This window comes from Lissotriton helveticus, chromosome 12, assembly GCF_964261635.1.
Source record: "Lissotriton helveticus chromosome 12, aLisHel1.1, whole genome shotgun sequence".
Taxonomy (NCBI): Eukaryota; Metazoa; Chordata; class Amphibia; order Caudata; family Salamandridae; genus Lissotriton; species Lissotriton helveticus.
In genome coordinates this window covers 674,598,337-674,622,557 of record NC_136073.1, presented here as the reverse complement: position 1 = coordinate 674,622,557, position 24,221 = coordinate 674,598,337, and the positions used below count along the sequence as shown (strand labels likewise).

Genomic DNA, 24,221 nt, shown 5'->3' with positions numbered 1-24,221 from the left:
CTGTGACTTTGGTTTCGATCTAAGCACCACTGAAACTCCAATCACACACACTAAACAAATTGACGGAAATATTGCTGGAGACACCGGAGTCACTACACGTTATAGGGGGAGACTTTAATGAAGTAATGCACACTTCCATAGATCGGACGGGGGCCATGCTCAGACACCCAATATCTCACTGATAATACGCCTTACTGAGACTCTAGGGTTTAGACACCTAAACACAAAGGTGAGACAATATTCCTACTACTCAGGCGCACACTAGGTTTACTCCCGACTGGACTATGTGTTTCTACCGAAAGGTGAAATACGAGACATATATGAAGCACAATACTTAGCCAGTGGCCTATCGGACCATTCCCCACTATATGTGCGGATAGGTGAATGACCACAAGACCCAAATATATGCTGGCGCTTAAATGCGTGGGATATCCACAATGATTCAATATTGAAAGGCATTAGAGCTGACACTACAGTTTTCTTCGAAGAAAATTTGGGATCAGTGCAATCCGGGGTTGTACTGTGGGAGACTTATAAAACATGATAGAGCACAGAACCGCATAGTATGGGATAGGAAAAAAGACAAAGAAGAGCTTACATGTCTAGATGCCCAGATTTTAACCCCGGAGGAAAGGAACATAGCACACCCTGATCCCCAGATCTCGAGGCAATTGATAGATACACAACACCAATATAAAGATTTAGCAACCCAGACAGCTAAAGCACAGGCCCAAACGACCCGGCACAAACTCTATGATGTGGGAGATAAATCCGGAAAGCTTCTAGCATGGTTCAGTCACAAGGAAATAGAGGCCTGATGGGTAGACCGCCTCGTGGTCCCACTAGGAATACCACAAGACAGAGACGAACAGATCCTGTGGAGTTTCGCATCTTACTACGTGGACTTCTATATGGCCCGCGACCTACGGACCTCCCTAGACATAGCTGCATATCTGCAAGAGGTGGATACCCCCAAACTAGTGGAGTAGTGTGGCTCACTGGTTAGAGGCGGCAGACCCGGGAGCAGAAGTTGGCCCGGGACCAGGGTTCAATTCCCGACGCGGCAGGGTCGTGGACTTGGGTCAGCGGACTCGATAATTCTCGCTTCGGTGCTTACTCTAATCAGGTGTTCCACTCGGCAACTCTGGGCATTAGCTTGCCTAATCTCCACAACGGCCCCATCAACTCCGGGGATGCCTGGCTCCACCTTGGGGACTCCCAGCAGGGATCATCCCACAGGGAAAGCCAAGACGGGTTCCCCAGAGTTATACAGCGCCAGGAAACCTAAGGACGGGTAGCAGTGCGCTTTACAAGCTCAAATACATACAAACTGGACGATACGGACAGGATGGGGCTCAATTCTGACATCACAATTGAATAAGTCAAAGCAGCTATAGTCCAGTTACGCCCCGGTAGGAAACCAGGCTCAAATGGCAGACCAGCAGAACTTTATAAAAAATGCAAGGATCTTCTTGGCCCGCACCTCCTGACACTTTTTAAAGAAGCAGGCAAAGACGGGGTTCTCCCGTTAGACGTACGAATGGCTACAATTATACCTATCCAGAAGCCAGGGAAACCAAAGGATAAATGCGATTCCTACCGCCCGATATCCTTGCTTAACACAGAGGTAAAGATATTGTTAACTATCCTGGCCACAAGACAGCGCCAAGTGATCACGACCCTGGTACACCAGGACCAATCGGGATTCTTAACTAGCCGAGCAACCAGGTTGAACCTGAGAAGGATCCACAATAGGATGATGGAGGTCAAAGACCAAGACACTCCACACCTGTTGCTATCTTTGGGTGCGGAGAAAGAGTTTAACGCAGTCCATTGGCCCTTTCTGGAGGACACCCTGATCAAATTTGGCCTAGGACCCAGTTTCAGGACATGGGTGGGATTAATGTATAGACCCCAAAGAAAGTGTCCGGGTAAACGGAAGGACATCAGAGGATTTCCCCATAAGATGTGGTACGAGACAGGGATGCTGTAGGAGAGTAGGGTCTGCTATCCTATGGTCACCCCAATTTTTGCTTTTTGCTTCACTGGTTTTCGACTTAATGTGGCTGTGGGCCTGCTAATCAGACCCACAGCCTGCTGTTCCCTCTCTAAATTCACATAAATGTACTATAGGTACATCACCAATTTGGTACTGGACACCTTGTCAGCCCCTGTACCATGCACTATAGGTGCTCAGGGCATAGGTGCATCCAAGGCCTACCAGGGGCTGCAGCATATCTTTTGCCACCCCTGGCTGGTACTTAAATAGACACAACTGGCTGATCACTCAGCTGGGGCAAGGTGGTGTAATCACCCCTTGCTTAGATATAGTATACCTATATCTAAACCTATATCTGGACACATATATACCTATCAGTCACTCCTATGGCAGGCCTTAACAATCCTGGAGGCAGAGTGCTTGGTTTTATGTGAGATGGTGCTCTGGCATGAGCTGAGCCTGTCTGCAGCTTTCGGAACCATTTCCGTGTAGCTGTTCCAGTGATACTGCCATACCATATACTCTTATGTGCATTATAATCCTCGTGGTTATTGCTAACTTTGGTTTGGCTTTATCAAAACATGTCGTGTTTGGTGTCATACACTTTGGAATACTACCCCCTCGCCAGTTCTGGCGACGGGGGTAGCATTCCACCCTTCTAGAGGGAGAAGACATGTTACTTTACTTAAAACGCGGTTAATCCTAACCAGAGCCTCAGCATCACAAAATGGATGCTGCTGCCCGGACACAAGTCTGACCTCCTGCTGCTGACCGAAACTTGGCAGGGGAGGCCTGGGCAAAGGGTTTCCTGTCACAGGGAGGTGCTACACCACCCCAGACAGGAAATAGTGGATTGAGCAGGGAGGGCTGAAAGAAACTAGACACTGCCTGGGGCACACAAGGTGTCCCATGCAAAATCCAGTCAAACCGGTTCTGGGGCACTCCAGCCCCAGCTCTGGCGCGAAACATGACAAAGGGAAAGGGGTGTAACCACCCCCTTCCTGGGTCCCACCCATAGGAGGGACCTAGCAGGTAATCCAGCCCCTTGATTTGGAATAAAGGTAGGAGCTGTGCTGATGCACATCAGATTATCCTGACTGAAACTTTGATACATAACTCTGGACCCTTCGACATCCCACTCGACGTGGAAGACTGAAGAATCTCCCTTGTGGTCAAGGAGTGACCACCCTGTGCAAACAGGCACCATCCAGCGATTCACCGTTTGCTTTGTTGCAGTTCCCGCCGGAACTGGAGCGACAGAGATATACACGACCCAGCGTTCCTGCCTTCCAACAGCCCTATCCACAGTCCCAGCAGAGCTGAGACCCGTGGAGGCGACCTGAAGCGTGGGGCCGGCCATCTTGGAAAAACTACGAAGTGCTGACCGTGCAGCTTCCGAGGCTCCCTCGACGCTGTGCATTGGAGTTTGAGAAGCTCCAGCCCCGAGCAGCTTTTGCACCTAAGCTCACCCCTCCACACTAACCGAGTGCTGCGTGGGGCCCTTTTGCATTTTCCTGCTCGACGCATTGGTCCGGTCGCTTGCCCCTGGGCTAGAGTCCCCAGTACCGACGAAACCTTGAATTTTCTCCGCTAGTCTGGTTGCTCCAGACTGGCCCTCGCTCCCCTGAAAAGGAGCACCCGATCTGACCTTGCTGGTCCGGTCAAGAAGCGATCTTCGAATCCTGCATGGGTTGCCCTTGCCAAGGCTTGTTAACTCCGATCCGGAAGCCGACACCACCGACAGCGAGAGCCTTCGTGGGACAGCTCGTGATCCACTCCTGGACATCCTCGGTGCCCCAGAGTCCACGTGGCAGCGGAGACCAGCTTCACGACAACCACCTGATTGTGCCCGACATCTCCTGGTTCCTTCCTGGTTCCTTCCTGGTCACTGGCTAGTGACCCAGACTCTGTCCCCTCTGCTTTCAGGTTCTCTACATCTTCGATCCACCCTTGGATGACACCGGACACTTCTCTTCTGGACGCCTGCAGGATCTTCATCTCCAGGCACCCTAGATCTTCACGACGAAACCCGACACGCTTTTGCACCTGTGCACCCGCTTCCTGTGGGTGAGGTAACTCTTGAACGCCGGTGCTCCTGTAATTTATTTATTTTATTTTGAAAGTTTTATATAGCACGAACAAGATCTTTGCAGATATCAGAGCGCTTTACAGACGAAAGTAACAGCGTGTGAGTAAATAACAATAGGGGTGGGGAAGGTACATGTGGGAGCATAGTCAGCCAGATACATCAATAATGAAACAAGTACAAATAATTGATAGCGTAAACACTCAGGCAGGTCAATAACACGAGTCATACAAAAATGCAGAAAAGATCAGTAGAACTGAATGGTACAGCGTCTGTAAAATCATCCCCAGTAATAATTCAAGTGTATTTAGCCATGAGGATAGCTTTTACTTCTTTCTTAAAAAGTATGGTAGAGGAGATGAGCCTGATTTCAGGGGGGAGTGAGTTACAGATCCTGGGTGCCATTCCGGAGAAGGAGCGTTTATACGTTTTTTCCTTGCGGAATCTTTGGGGCTTTAGCAGGAGATTGTTTGTGCCTCTAGTGTTTCTAGAGCCTCCGGAAATCGTCAGCTTCTGGGCGAGATATCCGGGTGAGCTCAGGTGGACAGCCTTGTGCGTGATGCAGGCGATTTTCAGATGTATTCTGGCTTCAAAAGGCAGCCAGTTCAGGGCTCTCAGGTCAGGAGAAATGTGTGAGTGTTTTTTTGATACGGTGATGAGTCTGGCTGCGGCGTTTAGAGAAGCTCTTATGGGTGCCGTGGTAGTTAGGGGGAGACAGCAAAGGGCGATGCTGCCGTAGTCTATTCGAGGGATGACTAGAGCTTGTACCGCAGTTTGGAAATCTTTGGCTGGAAGGAAGGGTTTGAGTTTCCTTAAGGTATTAATCTGGTAGTTCGCCCCCTTAGTTGCTTTGTTGATGTGTTCCTGCATGTTGAGGTTGGTGTCAAGTGTTATGCCTAGAGATTTTGCTGAGTCCACGATGGTGGGATGAACATTGAGTGCGGTTAGGTGTTTAAGCCAGATTTGAGTGGTAGTGATCTTCGCAGGAGGTGAGATCAAGAGGAACTCTGTTTTAAGAGCATTGAGTTTGAGATGATTAGCGGCCAACCATGATTGGGTGCTTCTGATCGTTGAATTCAAGAGCATAATGTCTTTGGGTGATTGTAATTTGAGATAAAGTTGGGTGTCATCGGCGTACATGTGGAATTGAACATTGGATGCTTGTAGCAAGGTGGTGAGAGGTTCCATCACTAGGTTAAACAAAGTTGGGGATAGGGAGGATCCTTGTGGGACGCCTAGCGATACCGTTATTGGCGAAGACATCAAGTTGTTACTCTTGAATTTCTGCGTTCTGTTGTGTAGAAAGGACGTCAACCACTTGAGCACAGTTCCAGATATACCCATTCTTGTGTTTAAGAGCTCGAGTAAGTTCTCATGTTTGACGGTGTCAAATGCAGAAGAGAGATCAAGAAGGATAAGGAGGCAGGTATCGTTTTGATCCAGGATTTGGAGGGCGTCGTCAATTATGTGAATCATAGCAGTTTGTTCTGTGGTCCGCTCTGAAGCCTGATTGATGAGGGTTGAGTAGATCAAACTGATTAATGTGTCTAGTCAATTGAGTTTGTGCGCATTTTTCCAGCAATTTGGCAAGAGTCGGAATATTGGTAATGGGACGGTAATTATTTAGATCAGAGGGGTCGGCTGTAGGTTTCTTTAGTAGAGGTGTGACTTGTCCAACTTTGAGGGAGTCGGGGATGGTCCCTTGTTGAAGTGAGCTGTTGATAATTTTAGTCCAGAGTGGGAGGAGCAACGGGGTAAGGTCTTTGACAGCGTTGGCAGGAAGGGGGTCCGTGAGGTGGTTGGCTGGTTTCACAGTGCTGAGCAGTCTACCAATTTCTTCTTCCGAGTAGGTGGCAAAGGATGACCATGTAGCATTGTTTTTTGGTTCAGTGGGTGCTGTGCAGAGGGGTTTGGGGTAGAGACTTACGTCAATGAGGAGATCGTTCTTTATGTTGTCTGTTTTTTGGATAAAGAAAGAAGCGAAGTCTTCGCAGGAGGGTGCTTCGCCCAGAGTGCTGAGTGGTTGGGGTTGTTCCTTGGATTGTGTTCTGATTAGCTCAAACAGCTTTCTCGGACGATTTTTGGCTTGGTCGAGCTGACGGCTGAAGAAATCTGATTTTGAGCGTTTTATTTTCCTGAAGTAGGCATTTCTCTTTTTCTTCAGCGTTTTTAAGTGCAATGCGGAGGGAGCTGATCTCCAAGTGCGCTCTGCCATTCGCATGGCCCGTCTATCGTCATTGAGACTCCCGTCGTACCAAGGATTGGACATTTTTGTGGATGCTCTTTTTAGCTGCATAGGTGCAGCTTCGTTAACTATGGAGGTCATAGCGTTGAGATAGTGATCCGTCAAGGATTGGACATCGGTAACGCCAGTGGGAGGAAGTAATATATTGCAGCTGTTGGGGGGTAGAGAGTTTGGGTTGAGTTTTTTCAGGTCTCTTTTCCAGACTTTGGGCTTGAAGGATTGAACCGGGTTAAATTTGACTTTTTCGTTGATGAAGAACGTGACAATGTGATGATCTGACCAGTCACAGGGTTGGATAGATTCGAGTTGGATAGAGTCCTCTTTGGAGATGATAAGGTCGATGATAGAGCCTTTCTCGTGGGTCGGGCTGTTGCATATTTGGGTGAGGTCAAGGGCATCGAGGAAGTTTAAAACTATTTACCACCGGGTTGTGGTTTGCACCTCTAGTGTCTAAGTCTAAAGTTTTGTCCTTCTAGTCCAGTCGGAAGACTCCTAAAACTGTAACTCGATAACTTTTACGCACCATTGACTTTGCATTGGTGCATGCGTGCGCTTTTAGCGCTGCACCCGAATCCCGCGGGCTACTCCCGTCCTAACTGCTGTTAGTCCAGTGTAGTCCCAGCGATTCCCAAGGCCCTAGGCCTTACCACTGATCGATTAGTGATACTTATACCACTTTTTTGATATATGGTTTGAGTGGCCACCGGCCTCATCCATAAACGTGCAACTTTCATATGTTATATTGTGCTTTTGTTTAAACGCTTGTGCTTCTATACTCATAAAGAGTACAGGGGATTATTCTGAGAATAAATAAATATATTTTATAATATATAACTTGTGTGGTGTCCTTTCATTTGATATTACAGGATTGCATATGGTAAAACAGCTGGCTTCACATGCCCTCTTGAGTTTAGCCTGAAGGCTGCTTAGTCCATGCTACCACTAGGATAGCTTGTCTTTTTAAGGTTGACTTACAACCATCACCATAAGGGATTGTTTGGACTGATACAAGGTGCCCACAGAATTGTGGACATCATACATCAGGCCAACTTCTCACAGATGCCCACTGTCCCCACTTCTTTTTGCCCTCACGATAGATATTCTAGCCTGCCTGGTAAGCCAACACCCAGGAATACAGGGATTTCTAATTGCCCCAGAAGACTATATGATTGAAAAGATCTCACTGTATGTGGATGACATACTTTTATATATAACACAACCACAATGATACCCAACTTGTTTCACACTATAGATTACTATGGACAAAACTCGGGTTACACGATCAACTGGCATAAATCCGTGATCTACAGCCCAAGGGTGTTACACACATGACCCACTCTCCCGGAAGATCTCCAGATTGCAAATATTGGGTTTACCTACTTGGGAATCTACCTTACAACAGATAAAAACCTCTGCTATCAGAGAAACATCAAACGCATACTCTCGAACTTTAAGGAGGACATGCAAAGATGGAAATCTCTCCCACTCACAATATTGGGCAGGTCATCCATGTTTAAGATGATCACACTACCAACATTTTTATATGCCCTGCAAAACACATACTTTCCCCTACCACAAGCACTTTTCAGGAAGATAGAGGCAGAGCTATGGTCTTTCTTATGGTTAGGGAACAGCCCAGGATTGCGCTCCATACTCTGCAGCGTAATCAGTACAATGGGGGAATATCACTACCCGATATAGAAGCCTATTATTGGGCGGAACACCTAACCCAAATCAACGAGTGGATACACGCACCCTACATACAGGCTAGAGAGGGCAACCATGAGCGGCCATACATTTCTGCACTATTTATATGGGGGCAGAGGAAAGCTCCTCCAGGCCACTCAGGTTACTGTAGAATCCTGGGGAAGGGCCACAAAGGCAATTGGATGGGAACATAAACCGACCAAAGAGACACCCTTGTGGCACTGCACCTGGTTTAAGGAACTGTATAAATTGAAGGGCTTCGGAGGCTGAGATGTTAAAGGTATCTCCATGTTAGGAAATATCATTCATAATGGTACGCTGAACAGCTTTGATACTCTCAAGGCCCAATTCTCATTACACCCATCCCAGTTCCTGAAGTACACACAGCTTAGACACGCCTGGCTAGCGGAATAGACAGTTGACTCTCCGCTGCCAGAATGTGCACCAGTAGAGGGGAGCCTGCTCCAGGAATTTATCACGACTAACCCAGTCTCACTAACGTACAAGAACCTGAATAATCACGCTCCAGACAGACTGGGCAAGCTGCGGTCAACTTGGGAAGGTAACCTGGGCGAACTGAAAAATGTAGACTGGGAAGCAGCTCTAATGAACCCTAGAGAGGTGGCAATCAAATCACGACTTCGCCTCATACAATATAAAATACTGCATAGAATATACTATGACCGAGTTTGACTGCATAGAATGGGACGAGCAGAGGACCCTAGATGCCAGAGATGTGGACACAGAGAAAATTACTTTTACCTTATCATATGGGAGTGTGTCTAGATACAGGCCTACTGGGCAAACATAACACTGGAACTAGGCAAAATACTAGACACCACGGTACCCCTAGATCCCAAACATATAATATTGAGTATCTCATATGATGTCGATCTAGGCAGGCCTCAAACAATCTTCCTTGCACTAGCACTGGTAGTAACTAACAGAGACGAGGCGAAAAAATGGGGAGCCGTAGATACACCACTACTTCGAGAATGGAGGGCAGAGATGGATATGTATATGGCAGCCGAAAGAGTCACTTACAAGGCGAGGGGCTGCCTGAAGAAATTTCATAAGGTGTGTGGCAAAAGAAGGAGTTACTATGGTCTAAACGCAATAGTGGGAGATACTCAACTGGACCCTACTGGACAAGTCCCTCCAAATACTTCGAATGGCCTGAGAATCCTTGACAACTTTGGGGAGGGAGTGGCCCGAAGGAATTTTTCTCAATTTACAGTTACTGCATGTCTGTGCTGCAAAAGGATATGTAAGATTTATGAAGATGAATTGTTTTGTATAATGACTAATAACATCGAAGGCTGTATGACTGTAACCGCAGTTAATTAAGTTGTATTTGTTTTTGAAAATGACAAAAATATTTATATAAAAAAAAAAAAGAATACAGTGATATATAATCTCACATGTAAGATTATTTATGAGATTTATAGATAGACCGGTCACATCAAGGGTGATGTAAGTATTGTGCAACCTATGGTTGTCATGTAAGTTGTGACAATTATGGTTTTCTGTCCTAAATATAACTTGTAAATTTCAGTAGTGATTTTTTTTGCTTCATAATCATAGTCGTCTGTGGTCGTTTGCACAAATTGTATTTTTTTAACTCATGTCATGATCTTATAAACAAAGCTAAGCATACCCTCAGCATAGTTAATGTGATTTTGTTCTCAATGAACAGATTTAACCCACGGAACTCTAGATATGGTTATATATTTATATTTCTAACCACTGCACATGAATAAACAGCACGGAATAAACCACAAATGCAGGTCCAATGAGCATGATATTGTATTTGTAACCACTGCTGAATAAAGGGAAGTGCAGTATGACCATTCAAGGCATCGAAACAACCATGGCCACTGCCCACATCAACAATGGCAATAAATAGCAAATTACCCTCAAGTATCCAAAATACTATATTTCCACAGAGGGATTGCACTATTTTAATGCACTCGCTATCACAGAAAAACCATTAATGTAGCGCAGTAATGTTTGCTTGCTTCGCGTTTTTGCCTAATCTTTTTGCTGATGCCAGTTTCGCAATGGTGGTTTCTTCCCAATTGTATTTTTGGGGTTTGTTCTTTTAAGTGATGTCACTCAATGGTTTAATTGCAATTATCTGGTATACCATTGTTCTGCTCAGTTTAAGATAGTCTGCAAATAAAATTAACTTCGAGACGTTGAAAAAAATACAAGCTTGACGTTAACATTTAGTTAAGTATATTGCCTGCCAAAATAGGTACAGATCAAATCACATAAAAAAAAAATAAGAGGACGTATAAAAAAAATATGTAAAACAAATATAGGAGACAGACATCTACTCTAACCGAAACCTAAAGTGGAGGCTAAAAGCAGACCTGTTCAGCAGCTGATGAAAAAATTCCAAAAGTCAAATGCAAAGTACAGACCATGAGACAACGACTAGATGGAAAAGATTAGCATTTTTCTTTACATGATCTCAGCTTGCAAATTCATCTTCCAACTGTCAACATCAGACATTACTGAATGATCATGGTTTGTAGAGTAGCTAGTGCCCCTTCAGTGCACATCACAAACTAAATGTTTCTAATCCCGATATCCACACTTATTAAAGGAGAATAAATGAACATGTAAAAAACACTTTCCTCTCACTATCTTACTCACTCGCTTCAGTTTGTCCTTCATTTTACTGCGAAGCATCACTGACGGTGAGCCAATTCCTGAAGACCTGGTTCTCACCCCACTAGGTATACTTCTTCTATCAGAAGATCTGTAATAAAAAATAAAAAATATGTAAAACAATTCAGACATTATCATGAGCACTTAATTATGCTAACTTATTATTCAAAGAAAGCGCACTCATTACTGGCTGGTACGGTCATTATAAAAGAGTTAATATTAGAAGGATAAAAAAAAGTCTCGTATTCATAAGGCCTTCCCCTTGGGCTTCCTACGATGATGAAAAAAAGATGGCATCAATGGAACATTGGGAAATGGAAGGAGTATCACAAGTAGCACAACTGAACTTTTAGAGGGTGAACAACAAACACCATGTTCACCACAAAGCTGTGATTCTTCAATATAAAAAACGGGAATTCAAAAGATCAGCTAACTAAGTTGAAAAATGAGTCATCTATCTGTCCATTGCCAACATGCATGCCTCCTACTGATCAATTTTGAGACCTAACAGTGTTAACTCTGCTTGGACTAAAGTCCAACAAGACTAAAGGTTAAAAAACAACTACTGGGAAACAAAGCAAGCTTGGGGAGGCAGTCAAATTATCTTAAGGCAACAGGAAGGTAAAATCACTGACATATGAGAATTATTCTTCAACATTGACAACCTCTCTCAGTGGAACACTACCAGACAATTACCCTCTGCATATATGCAAATATACACTATTGCCTGACAGGGATGGACTATTTTAACACACGTGGTTACCACAGAAGATCCTACGATGCAAATATCGTTAAAAAACACCATAAAAATATCAACAATATCACAAACTGAATATACTCTACAAAAATATTGTGAAGGTAAGTACATATAGCAAAGTACAGTTTTAATATACTTAAATCCACATGTACTTTGACAATACATACAACGTTAAGATACATAGATGTTTAGTCTACCTATATATACTTACCATCACAGTCCATTTGTAGTCAATATACGGGCTACAATAATTTTGTAGCACAGAATGAATGAATAGTTTATTAGTCAATTAAAACCATAAACACAACCCGAATCATACCGTACAATACATCTAAGAAAAAGTGTAAAATATATTAGACGTCAGCTGCAACCATTGCACATCAAAGCGGTAAACCTCATTTGCTGCCCTTGACAAGTATAAAAATAAATATGTCGCAATCAAATTATAAAAGGCAGTTGGGTGAACCAGCACGCCCCAACGCCTTTCAACAACTCAAGGCTAATTGATCGCAGACCGACCTTTTCCCTGGTTGGTTATCGTGTGAGTTCTTTACGATAAGGCCGGTTGTGTTTCTGCAGGTGAATACTATTGTTCAAGACTAAGAGTGGTTAAAGTGCCTGTGTGCATGTCCACGGAGCGGGTTAAATAGATGTGCTTTACTAATTGGTCAGTGATAATTCCTCCAATAAATGGCCAGTGTGTAAAACTATGTGCTTTTGAAGTGCCTATGTGCAGGGAATGACTGCTGATTTAAGTGGTTTTCCCTTAGCATGATGGGATAGGGAGCAGCTACTATCGCTGTCCCTAGCCTAGGGCTTTCACAAGGCTTTCCAATTTCTTTCTAGTGTTTATGCAGTTCAAAAGACCATGAAGCGCTAAGTCGCTGGGCTGTAGTCTCGAGGAATTGTGGGCAGTGCTGCGACCCATTTGGTGTTTATAGGACACCGGATTCCTCACCACTGTCAACCCTGCATCCAAGAAGCTCCCCATAAAATCTGAGGAATGGGGGCAAACTAGGGCGGTGACAAGGCACGGATATTAGTCCTGTTCTCAACATTGCATCATAGGAACTAACAAAATCTTAACTCGCCCGGAGCCCGAATTCTTCCAGTTCCAGTATTTAACAGTTTGAAACTCAAGATAAAAAACAATCCCCAGAATTGCACAGCTGGGCACTACAACCACAAGACCAGATGGATACAGCAATAAACAGTGCATTGACTCCTCTTTGCTCAACATACACAATAAGGGAGCTGTATTCTACTGTTTTGTTCTTCTCCCAAAGACCCACACTTTTGATTCACCCTGGAGCGTAGTTCTGTAAGGCGATAAATTGTAAAAATCTTCTTAGACTCGACAATGCCTTCAGAAGAAGGCAGCCAGCCTTCACATTTAAGCTACACTGTCTGTCGGTCGACATATCTTGTTCCTAATCTTCATTTCCTCTCATGGGCAGACATCAGGGTAGTCTGCAACACCCAGCAGTTTATTTTATTCACAAAAAGATCTTGCAGCAATTTTCTTTCCTTTAAAGGAAAAAAAAGGCAGAAATGGTTCCCCACTGGTGGAAAGCAGTGTGCACTTGGAATAGCAGTATCCTGCTACCCTCAAAGCATATGCCCCCTTTCAACTTAGTCTGTGCCAAATGAGTTATTTTTTTGTACAGACAAGCGGGAGCTAGGTAGAACAGCCTGCTGGGCTCTCTTTTCATTTTGACTGTCTTTTGGCAGAATTGGAATTGGCAGAAAAGCGTAGGCAGACATCCTTCACAATCCTATCAAAAGAGTGTGCGTCTGTCTATGTAAGAGTATATGAAAGTAACAAGGACCCCCTGGTATTCTTCGGTTTCTAGGATAGGGTAAAACACAATGTAAAAAATGTTTTCCTAGACAATCATGTGAACAATGAACAAATGCCAAATGTGTATCTAACAGTATATGCAAGTTATGTCAAGCAAAGACAATCAAAGAATGATCAAAGCAAATTATATAAAAAGTATGTTACTGTTTTTATTCAATTATCCATACATTTCATTAAAAATCAATGGACAATGTATAAAGCGTGAATATCTGCGAATACAACACAGTTCACTCACATGGCTATCAAGTCTCTACCTCTCCTTGGCGATTACCATAATGAAGGCATACAATATATTTGCATGTGTCTAGCAGTATAACTGGTTGTAGATAGAATCATGTTTTCTTTTATATATGAGGTTTGTCAAGCATTTATAGAAGCATTTGTTGAAAACCTTTTTATTAATTTCAGAAATTGTGGCCTCTCCTGACGAAGGCGTCACTCACGCCGAAACGCACGAACTATATACAGCCCTGCCACAGCGATTGTCTATTGCGTTTTATGAAAATTATTTTGTCACCCACATGATATATTGATTGTTTTTAAATATATGTGTATTAGACAATATTATGTATTAGATGTTTACAGGATGTTTAATGAAATGTATGGATAATTGAATAAAAACAGTAACATACTTTTTATATGATTTGCTTGATCATGTTTTGATTGTTTTTGCTGGACATAACTTGTATATACTGTTAGATACATATTTGCCATTTGTTCATTGTTCACATGATTGTCTAGGAATTGTTTTTTACATTGTGCCTACGTAAGAGTGCCATTTCTTGTTGGTCTTTGAAAAAAAGAGGCTTATTTTTGGTTTCTGTGATCTGGAATGTTTCTATCAGGACACTGTCCCTCAACTCCCACTCGTGAGAATCCTGTAGCGTTCTGCATGAGGCAATCGGTCAATTCACTGCTCGTGAATTGGAGATGTTCTGCTGTAAGGTTTAACCTGTTAGAAATAGACCAGTGCCAGAGGTTTAGTACGTCTGCCAACTGAATATAAGAACGTGTCCTACCTTGTTTGTTTACGTGAAACATAGCAGTGGTGTTGTCCATTCAGAATAGCACTTTCGAGCTCATGAGAGGAAGGACTGTAGTCCTCTACTGAACGATCGGAGCTCAAGTGCATTTATATGTGAACATTTCTCCTGTGGCAACCACAGTCCTCTGGCAAACAGCTGTTGGAGGTGAGCTCTTTATCCTTCCTTTAAAACATCCTTGGGGATCACAAGCTGACACTGTGGCAGAGAGAATGTAAGTCCAGAATTTGTATTGTCCTGCGACATCCACCTTAGGATTGCTTGTTTAATGTTTTACAGTTACAGCTGTCCTGTCTTCAAAGGTGCTGGATATTTGGGCCCACTGCCTATCTAACTCCTCTTGTATAAGCCTAATGTGCAGTTTGCAGAATTAACATTATGCACGAGGACATCAAGCATAGTAGTCATTTTAGGAGGCACTGCAATTCCCAACGGGTCCCCCGAAGGGTCACTTTATCGGAGATCTTTTAAGGCATGTGCACTTCACTATCCTTCTTTTATCCTGGTCCTGAAGAAGCGCAATTGACCGTAGCGGCAACAGAGGCGCGAAACATGTTGACCATATTTATGATACTTAAGCATAATGTGCCATTTGGGATTATACTCTAAATTAGAGCTTTTATTCTGCCAAGAGGGTTAATATATCAATACAACCATTTAAAGGTTACCCCTTGTCAGCCTCAATCACTATGCACACACTTTGTTACCCTCATATAGGACCCACACACCCTCATGCACCATCCGGCATACCTTAAAAGATCTCCGATAACGCGACCCTTCGGGGGACCCGTTGGGAATTGCAGCGCCGGCCTAACGAGGAGCAAATGTCCGATGATGAAGCATGACACCCATTGGTGTGTGTGAGGGCAACAAGAGGCAAGACATGTTCTTTCCCCTGTTTGATGGGCCCGACGCACCTAGGGCCTTTCTTTTTTCTTTCTTTATTAGAAGGCATATGGGTGATTTTTTTGGACCCTGCCTTTGGAACAGTGTCCTCCATTGATTATAAATGTCACTTTGGGGAGCATGGACACTGGACCATTAATTGGTTCCCTAGTCCCCCTTTCTTCATTTGGTAGAATTATTAGCTCTAAGACATAGAAGCCACAGGGGGAAACCTGTTACCCGAAATGTCTATTCTGTGGCCCCACCCAATCGGGCGGTGCTATATAAAGTAATGCGAGGGAATTCAGTACTTCCAAACTATTTTGGGAAGCAATGCTGCCACTGTAGCTGGTGCCTGCACTAGTTGTATTCCCTCTAGCTAAAATGGATCCATCCGAGGTATCTTTGATGTTATATAAGAATAAGTGAGCTTCCTTTAAAAAGCTATTGTAGGTCAAACCTTTAGCTGATCTATCCAACAGAGTATACAAGTTACAGATGTCTGCTGCGGAATGTAAAGGGAGAGGAGTTGATAGGTTAGTGACAGAGAAGATATAAAAGCCTCATTCCTCTCCATTTGGCAGATTTTATGAGGGCATTGCTCCATCCTCTGTATTGGCATTTTTGATCGTCAGAAGTGTTCACCAAGATTAGTTTTTCTGGTACATCTTGAAGTTGCGAGTCTGGCAGATGTCAGGTTCAAGAGGAATTGTGTTCTGTTTTCAATATTTTAGGTCCTGGAGAACCCGGTGCTTGGTAGGGTGAAGCGATTGTGGGCCACAGGAAGCATGAATGATAGTTCGCCATCATATGTCTCAAGTCTTTTATCAGGTCTACCATCGCTCTAATCAAAGGCAGCTGTTCATAAATCTCAAACAGATTCATAAGAATTATAGTGGCTGTCATAGCATTTATTTTTCTCCCCAACATTAAGGTAATTGAAGTGGTAGGTTTCAGGCTGTGTTTCTGAGAAATATGCCTGATCTTCGGTGTCCTGAAATTTAATTTTAAATTGTCCTGGACTAAAAGCCGCTCCAAAGGGGTCATCTTTTTCACCTTCAAGGATGTAGATGAAGGCTCATCGGCTGTCATTTTTGCCAGCGGTCTTAAGGTCAATGGTGGGATCACTTTCAGGTTTTCAGCAGCAGGGATGAAGATGAAGGCATAGATGCTTTCTGTGCTGCTTTTTACTCAGGTTTACTGGAACATAACTCCTTATGCTTTGAACCGGATTTTCAGAATTCAGGGGCATCAAGTTTAATTTTTCTCATTGCTTTTCGCTTGACTTGAAGGAGCTTATCTCAGATTCATCTCCTGAAGAGGGCTCTTCAAGATGCCTTATTTTTCTGAAGGCATCTGAGAAGTCTCCCCTTGTGATCATGTAGAATTTTAGCAGTGAATGTTCTACAGACCTTGCAGTTTTGGGCTCTGCGATCTGAGTAGAGAAAATAGAATCAACTATTACCATGATCATCATAGAAAACCCTATTTTTCCAAATGGAATCAAACTTTAGAAATGCTCCTCTTGGATTTTTTCATTCATGTCATTTATTTGTGATTTAAATCACTATTCCAAGAGTTATGTTATGAACAAATGGGTTTATGTATTTAATGACATTCTCTGCAACAAACACTAGTGAAACCACTTACGTGTTTAATAGGATATTGCTATTCTCTTGCTAGAACTAATGTTCCTCATGTATGAATAGTAACTGTCATGGCAACACTAAACCCCAGAAGTATTTCATAAAATGTTTGATGCAAGTATGATAAAAGAAATTGTTAAATATAAAAGCAAAGCTATGGAACTCCCCTTCGACTTGGCGTGAAGTAGAAATCTGAGGAGTAAAGACTTCTGGGAGGGATGAGGATGGAAGCACTTTCACCTTACTGGCCAAAGTTTGATCCCTTTAGAATGAGTTGGATGTGCTAACAAAATGGACACTGTCTATGGCCTTCTCAGCAGTCAGGGCCTTTTCTCAATATTTTAAAATTACAGAGGGACAAATCACTTCAATCTCGGGGAATTATTCAACCTTGTGAATCCATTATAGATCTAATGCTCCAGAACGCATGCAGCGTGGGTCGTACCAACTTACTTATAAAGTATTTAGCTCTCGATGGATGTATCTCATTCCCTTGTACATGCTCGAAGTCATTCCTCCTGAACAGTCTCTCCTCCTGCATAGCCAGGCCGGACTGCTTCAGTCTCTCAGCAAGAAGACAGGCTGCTAGGCACTTCAGGAAGATGCCTGCTCCTTCAGCAGAATGTGCAGACTTGAGGTAATGTCCCTTCACCTCTAGAAGAATGACTGTCTGGCAGAAACTAGCTCTGATAACACAGAATTCCTTGGAGCACTTAGGAGCACTACCTTCCTTGGCCACAAAGTAGTTTGAATTGGAACAAGTGGGATGGTTTAGGACCCATGTGCATCCTCTGTCTCAGACTCTGCAACCTAGTTTATAATGATTCTCTTTTCAAGTGGCTGTACACCGCCTTTTGTGTACAGTGATGCATCTCATAATAGGTAGCACTGGGGCGGCCTCCAGACTGAAACACCACAAAGGGAGTACAATGAAGTGTGTTTTCTACACCTGGCGGTCACCAGCCCAGGGCAGACAAAAGGCAGACCTGACCTAGAACCTTCTTCACCCAGTTCAACTGAAAACTGCAACCCATAACTAACTCCATCTTCAAACAAATGCCAGTGATCCAGAAAACTTGATCAGCAGCCCCTTCCCAACTAAAGTTGTCATGCAACTTCTAAAGTTAAGTGTCTCAGCTGTGTGGATAACCATATTCAGGAATGCAGGTAATGCCACTTGCACTTTCTGAGGAACCTAATCTCACCCTTCATCTTGTGTCATGTCAAGCCTGGAACATTTAAATAGATCTTATTGGCTTCAGTACTCGGTGGGCTCAGTCTAGTTTCAAAATACTTTATTCGGTTTTTCACATTTAAAAACCATAAAAGCAAGGTTACAGCATAAAACATTTTATAAAAACTAAATATCTTGAACTTAACCCCAGAAAATATATATACAAATCATTCCATTTTCAGGGGATAAAAGTGGACAGTAAAATACATCTAAAAGAGACTAACAATCCTCTCTCCTATTTCTAGATTTTAGTGCTGATTTGAGGAATCCAACCACCATTAAAGTGCTTTCAGGCTTTACCATTTGTAAATAGCACAAAGCCGGGCGGACCTGTTTAAAATTTTGTTTTTTTAGTATGGGCTTCAGAAAAACCCTACGGGGAATTTCATAGAAAGGACAAATGAATAAAAATGCACCAGATCCTGCGGAAACAGGTTCTCGCAGCCGCAGGAGGGTAGCACTTGACCTCTATGTGACCCCCTAGGTACGGCTAATAATAGGTGATAATAGTCCAGCCGGAACCTTGTTAATAGAAACCGCTCATGACTTGTTATAGACCACGATAAGTATGGTTCCATTAAGAACGTGGTTTTGAGCATGACAAATTTGCGTATACTGGGTTTTACCAAATCTGCCTCTTCTCTTTAAAGTTTTTTCCTTAAAATGAAAGATTTTTTAACAAGCTCTACATCAGCCTTAACAATCGTGCTTGGATTAAATAAAAGGTCCGGACGCCCCAGCTCAATAAAACAATTTTTTAAGTACTTAAACCATGGTACATTAAGCGCATGATCTTGAGAAAGCACATCCCTTAGCAGCAAATTGTTGAGGACCAGGTCTTTATTGAGCCAGCACTTAAGCCAAAACAGTAGAGGCCGTAGTGCTATAGTGTCCCCAATAAAGGGTATTCCGGTTTCCTCGTGAACTATGAGGTTAGCTGTTCCTTTTGGTACTCCCAGTAGTTGTTTCAGGAAGGTGTTCTCAGCCACCTCAATACTTTTGGCAGGTACATAGCCCCATAGTTCGCTCCTGTATCTGCCCAGTGCCACACTCTTTGCCTGGTACATCTTCAGTAGTGCGGCTACTGGGCGTTTGCCCATTTTGGACGCAAAATTGAATATGGCTGAATTTGCCTGTATTATCTCACCTCTTTTCCTCTGTACCAGTGGGCCCCAATTTAGCTGGTCATCGAACAGGACTCCCAGGTAAGAAAAAGACGTGGTCAGGGGTACCTTCTCGGCATTTACCTCAAAAGGGTACTGTTTCTTGGGTCGTACTCTTATCTGCATGATGTATGATTTAGTGTTATTTAAGGCAAGGTCTCGGTCAGCCATAAAACCAAACAAAGCATTCAATAGGAGCTGCAGGCCCTTGGCAGTTCTTGCCAAGAGAACGGCGGCGTCTGCATAAAGCAAGACGGGCAGGCCCCTGCGCCTGACAAAAGGAAAGTAAGTACCAGTTTTTAGTAAAAACGTATCCAGCTCGTTAATTTATAAATTAAAAAGCAAAGGTGCCTGGATACAACCCTGCCTCACGGCTCTCTCGACAGGGAATTCACTCGAAACCCTGAGGTCTTGCGAGAATCTGACATTTGCCCTAGTATTCCTATGAAGGACCCTTAAGAACGTAACCAGAGCAGGCTCCACCCCCATGGTGCCCATGAGATCCCATACTTTCCCCCGGTTTAAGCAATCAAACGCAGATGAGAGATCCATGAACGCCATGTAGATGGTCCCCCGTCGCGCCATGGTGTACTTCCCCAGTACCATATATAGGTTTAAACATTGTGCTAATGTAGAGTGGCCGGGACGAAACCCATATTGAATGACTGATGTGATCCTGTTTTCCTCAGCCCATGATGACAATCTATTCAGGATCACACCTCCCACGACCTTAACTACAGAGTCATTCAGGGAGATCGGTCTGTAACAGGTAGTGCTGTTACGATCTCCCTTCTTGAAGACTGGGACGATCGTGGAGGAACCCCATGACCTGGGGCAGCCCAGGGATGCTGCTGCATTGAGTACCGCTGCACCCATAATGCCATATTTGATTTATAGAGATCCGGGGGCATGGCATTGGGACCCGGTGCTTTATTGCCCGTCAGACCTGCGATACCTCTTTCAATTTCTCCTAGGGTAAATAAAGTGTGGTAATAATACACCCTGTCCGACTTGGTGCAGGTCTCTCTGTTGAGTATTAGCCCTAAATATAGAGCTGAAATGCTGTACCCAATCATTCCCTGGGATGTTAGTTCCTAGCTCAGGTTCCCTGCCTGTATCAAACAGTGGTCTATTGACTATTCCCCAGAATTTCTCGCTATTAGTTAAAGGACTGGGATCCAGGAGGTTCTTCCAGATCATGTCTTTTAATTCGCCCTTATGCTTTACTAGCGCTTTCCTGTATGTTGAGCGCAATGAACGAATCCGTGGTCGATCTCTTGGTGTGCTTTTCAGGGCTGCCTTTAGCTCCCTTGCAGCACAAGAACAAATATGATCGAACCATCTTGGATCCCTAGGCTTATCAACAGTTGACGTAGTGGTCAGTAGTGCCCCACTTTAATGGTGATCGCCTCAAAAGCCCTAAGAATATCCATAGGGGCAGAGACGGGGCAAACGCAAGAAACAATTTCCGGGGCACATGATTTGTGGATATTAGCATAGAGGGAATCCGAATTCACTTTTGACCACTTGAGGCGGCTTCTTCCATCCGTGGGTTTAGGCACCCCGGTAACTGGCAACTTGCCCCGCAAGGCCAGTAAGTTCCCAGATAGCTGGATACAAACGGGGTTATGGTCACTATAAATACAATCTAAAATTTCAAAACCCAATATACGTGGCCGAAGAGCCTCCGTAATTAGAATGTGGTCTATAAAAGTCCCCCCTGTGTGCCCCTTAAAAGTGGGCACAACCTGTTTGCTGCCAATATCCACCACAGACATAGAGCTAACCAGGTCGTATTCATTTAGTGAATGATTGAGGATGTCACCTCGGTTGGAGTGTTCAAAATGTATACCATCCATTCTGCCACAGCCCAGTTCACCCATAGTGGTTGTTTTTGGGTTACCACATCGGCGGGCTCAGTCACTTAAGCTACTGCACATGAACTACATGTACACTATCACACATATACAAACAGGATGCCAACCCAAGGTCCCGATAATACACAACTCTTTCCTCCAAACACAGTGTAGGAATCAGCTTATCCCCAGGGAAACAACATGCACTGCCTTTCGCTAGCAAGGAAATGTCCAGTCCATGATAACGGTCACAAACCACTTGCCGCTGCTACAAGCTTATCTATGGCAAAGAGACACCAAGTTTTATGCAACCAATATTGCTGTGTATAAACCCAAGGAGGAGCCCATCATACTGATATCACTGTGCTATACGGCTATCGCTGTGTTATACTGCCCTTTCTTAGACAGCAGCGGAAAAATATGCTGCACAGGACTAGACAACAGTATTACCTCAGCAATTACGGGTAGGGTAATTCAGTCAATCACTGCTAATATCTCTTCCAAATACCATTTTTGCTTGAAACAATTCCAGAATATATGTTCACAGCTCACTATCAGAAAAGAAAGTGGTTATAAGTCAATTCTATCCCGCTTGTATTTCCGTAGTGTACTTAAAGTAACAGTAAAGGCTTTGTATTATTACATACCATTGTTATTATATATAAATTTCCTCCCTTATTATCAGACAATCTTTTTTTGCAACAACTATAATGTGGTACGGAAAGGTGGAACACCTAAACAGTGGTGTATGGGGCCTAAGATGTGATGTTAGTAGTGTTATTTGGGTTGTTTTCAAGCCAGAAACAAGCTCATCTACATGCATTTGGAGGTTTACTTGATACCACTTGAGAAGCCAGGGTGCTATAAACATTTTAAACAAGAGGTAGGCTAAGGGTATTCCTCCAGGGACATCAAGGATACCGAACATGTGCAACATTTCGCTGTCCTGGCACTGATTTTTTTTTGTCTGCAGTTGAAGTGGGGAAAAAAAGCAACTGGATGCAGGATGGAGTAGCGCCTACCATTTATACCCATATTTCTAGAATATGTTCTTATCTTCATCCATTAATGGGGAGAGGGCTTCCCTTATATATGCTGTGGCGGTTTCCATGCCACTCACAGCTCTAAACATAAGCTAGTTATCATCGAGGAGCAGGTTTAATTCCAAGTATTCTTAACTCTTGGATTGGATCAACACCACCTTTCTCAGGATCGTGCTGTGGAGGGAGAAGGTATAGATGGCCCTCTGATCTTGGGGGTCCTCCTTTTGGGTATTTTCAGAATTGGAGGCAGGCAAAAGCATCCTTTAAAAGATCAGGACTGCCCCAATCAGAGGGTGGCATTCATTTTATTTGTAATGTGTAGTGCAGTGCAGTGAAAGAGAAGGGAGGAGCTGATGAGTGATCCTATGTGCTTCCAGGTAAACATAAAGATATTAATAGGCCAAGTTGGAGAGTGACTGCAGACAATTGGATATAGCATACATTTCAAAATGACATACCTTAAATTTATACTGTAATTGCCTTTTTGTTTTACACCTACTGCCCAACGTTTTGGCAAGCTAATGGTAGAGCACTTATAAAGTCGTTCACAAACCTGAATGAAGATGAAGCCCTACCCAAGAATTAAGACAATTTTGGCAAGAGAAAGTCCCAGTCATGTCTCAAGTGACCAGTGCAAACATATTGCAACAATAAAATAAACATTTAAATTACTTCTTACCGACTTCTGGTGGCCGGTCTGACGACAGACACATTTGCATCTGTATCCATCACCTTCTTGATCAATGTGTGAAATGTTAAGTCTTCGGTTGAAGAATCTGCCATTTTTGAACCTTTGGAAGACATTACATTTGGGAATTAGAGAGACTTAGATTTGTGTCAAAGACATACAAAGTCACACAAAGACATTTCCACTCAGACGGTAGCCCAAAACAAGCAATGGCAAAGCCAATAAGTCTCGCTTACATGAGCCATTGGGTTTTCCAATATGTTTTCGCAATGGCTGATGTTTAGCATGGTTAAAAGTTAATGGGTAAATGAAAGTGGAGTGTTATGGAGTGAAATACAGTAGAGCTGAGTGGTGTGGAGAGGAGTGGAGTGCCATGAAGTAGCGTACAGTGTTGTGGAGTATCATGGAGGGCGTACAGTGTCGTAGAGTGGAAGGGTGTAGAGTTGAGTGGGGTAGAGTGGAGTAGAGTTGAGTGGGGTAGAGTGGAGTAGAGTTGAGTGGGGTAGAGTGGAGTACAGTGTCAAAGTTGAGTAGAGTGTTGTGGAGTGGCACAGATGGTCGTGGAGTGGTGTAGAGTGTAGTGGCCTGGAGGGTGTTGCATAGTGTTGTAGAGTAAAGTGGCATAAAGCAGAGAATATTGTGAGAGTGGAGGGGCGTGGAGTGGGGTAAAGTGACATGGCGTGGCATAGAGGGAGTTGCGCAAAGCGCAGTAGGGTCATAGAATGGCCTTCAATGGAGTAGAGATTATGGAAATGCCCTAATGGCAGTGGTTGATTTTCTCCTGTATGGACTAGAAGTAGTGCAGAGCGTCGCAGCCCGTCATGTCCTCAAACTTCCGCCTTGCACATCTTCTGAACCTACGCTTAGATCACTGCAATGGCTTTCTATTAGGAAGCGAGTGATTTGTAAGCTTCTGTGCCTGGTACATAGATCTCTTTCATATCTTCAAAACAAGCTCTCAATCTATCGGACCACCAGAAATTTGAGTTCTAAGGATCAATTCTTGCTCTGCCCACGCCGTATTTGCACAGTCAGACATGGCAGTTGATCCTTCTCATACCTGGACCCTTTACTTTGGAGCAGGCTTCCGCCTCACATTTGCGTCTGCTCTGATTTAGTCTACTTCAAAAAGATACTTAAAACCTGGCTGTTTCGACCATATTTCTATTTTCCTTTCTCCTCTGGGACTAAGCTTCAGCCTCAAGATGCCTCTGTGGGGGCGATTCGCTGCGCTATATTAAGTTCCGATAACATAACAGAGTGCTGTAGAGTAGAGGTGCATAGAGTGGGGAAGAGTGTCATTGGAGCAGAGTTTAATGGAGTAGATCATCA

At 43.7% G+C, this 24,221-nt stretch overlaps 1 protein-coding gene across 7 annotated transcripts in view; it reads right to left on the bottom strand.

Moving 5' to 3' along the window:
* The window catches only part of CENPT (centromere protein T), a 1,192,572-nt gene that overhangs the window by 1,067,994 nt on the left and 100,357 nt on the right, over positions 1–24,221 (bottom strand). For 6 of the 7 annotated variants that reach the window (XR_013603874.1, XM_078671348.1, XM_078671349.1 and 3 more), the window contains exons 2-3: positions 22,881–22,992; positions 10,699–10,804 (exon numbers count right to left, since the gene is read on the bottom strand). Coding sequence is in view for 6 of the 7 variants with exons in the window: in XM_078671348.1 (XP_078527474.1) it covers positions 10,699–10,804; positions 22,881–22,984 (210 nt within the window). In the remaining variant the exon portion in view is untranslated. Of the gene's footprint in view, positions 1–10,698; positions 10,805–21,608; positions 21,710–22,880; positions 22,993–24,221 lie in introns of those variants that run through there. The other variant, XM_078671350.1, reaches the window with a different exon arrangement.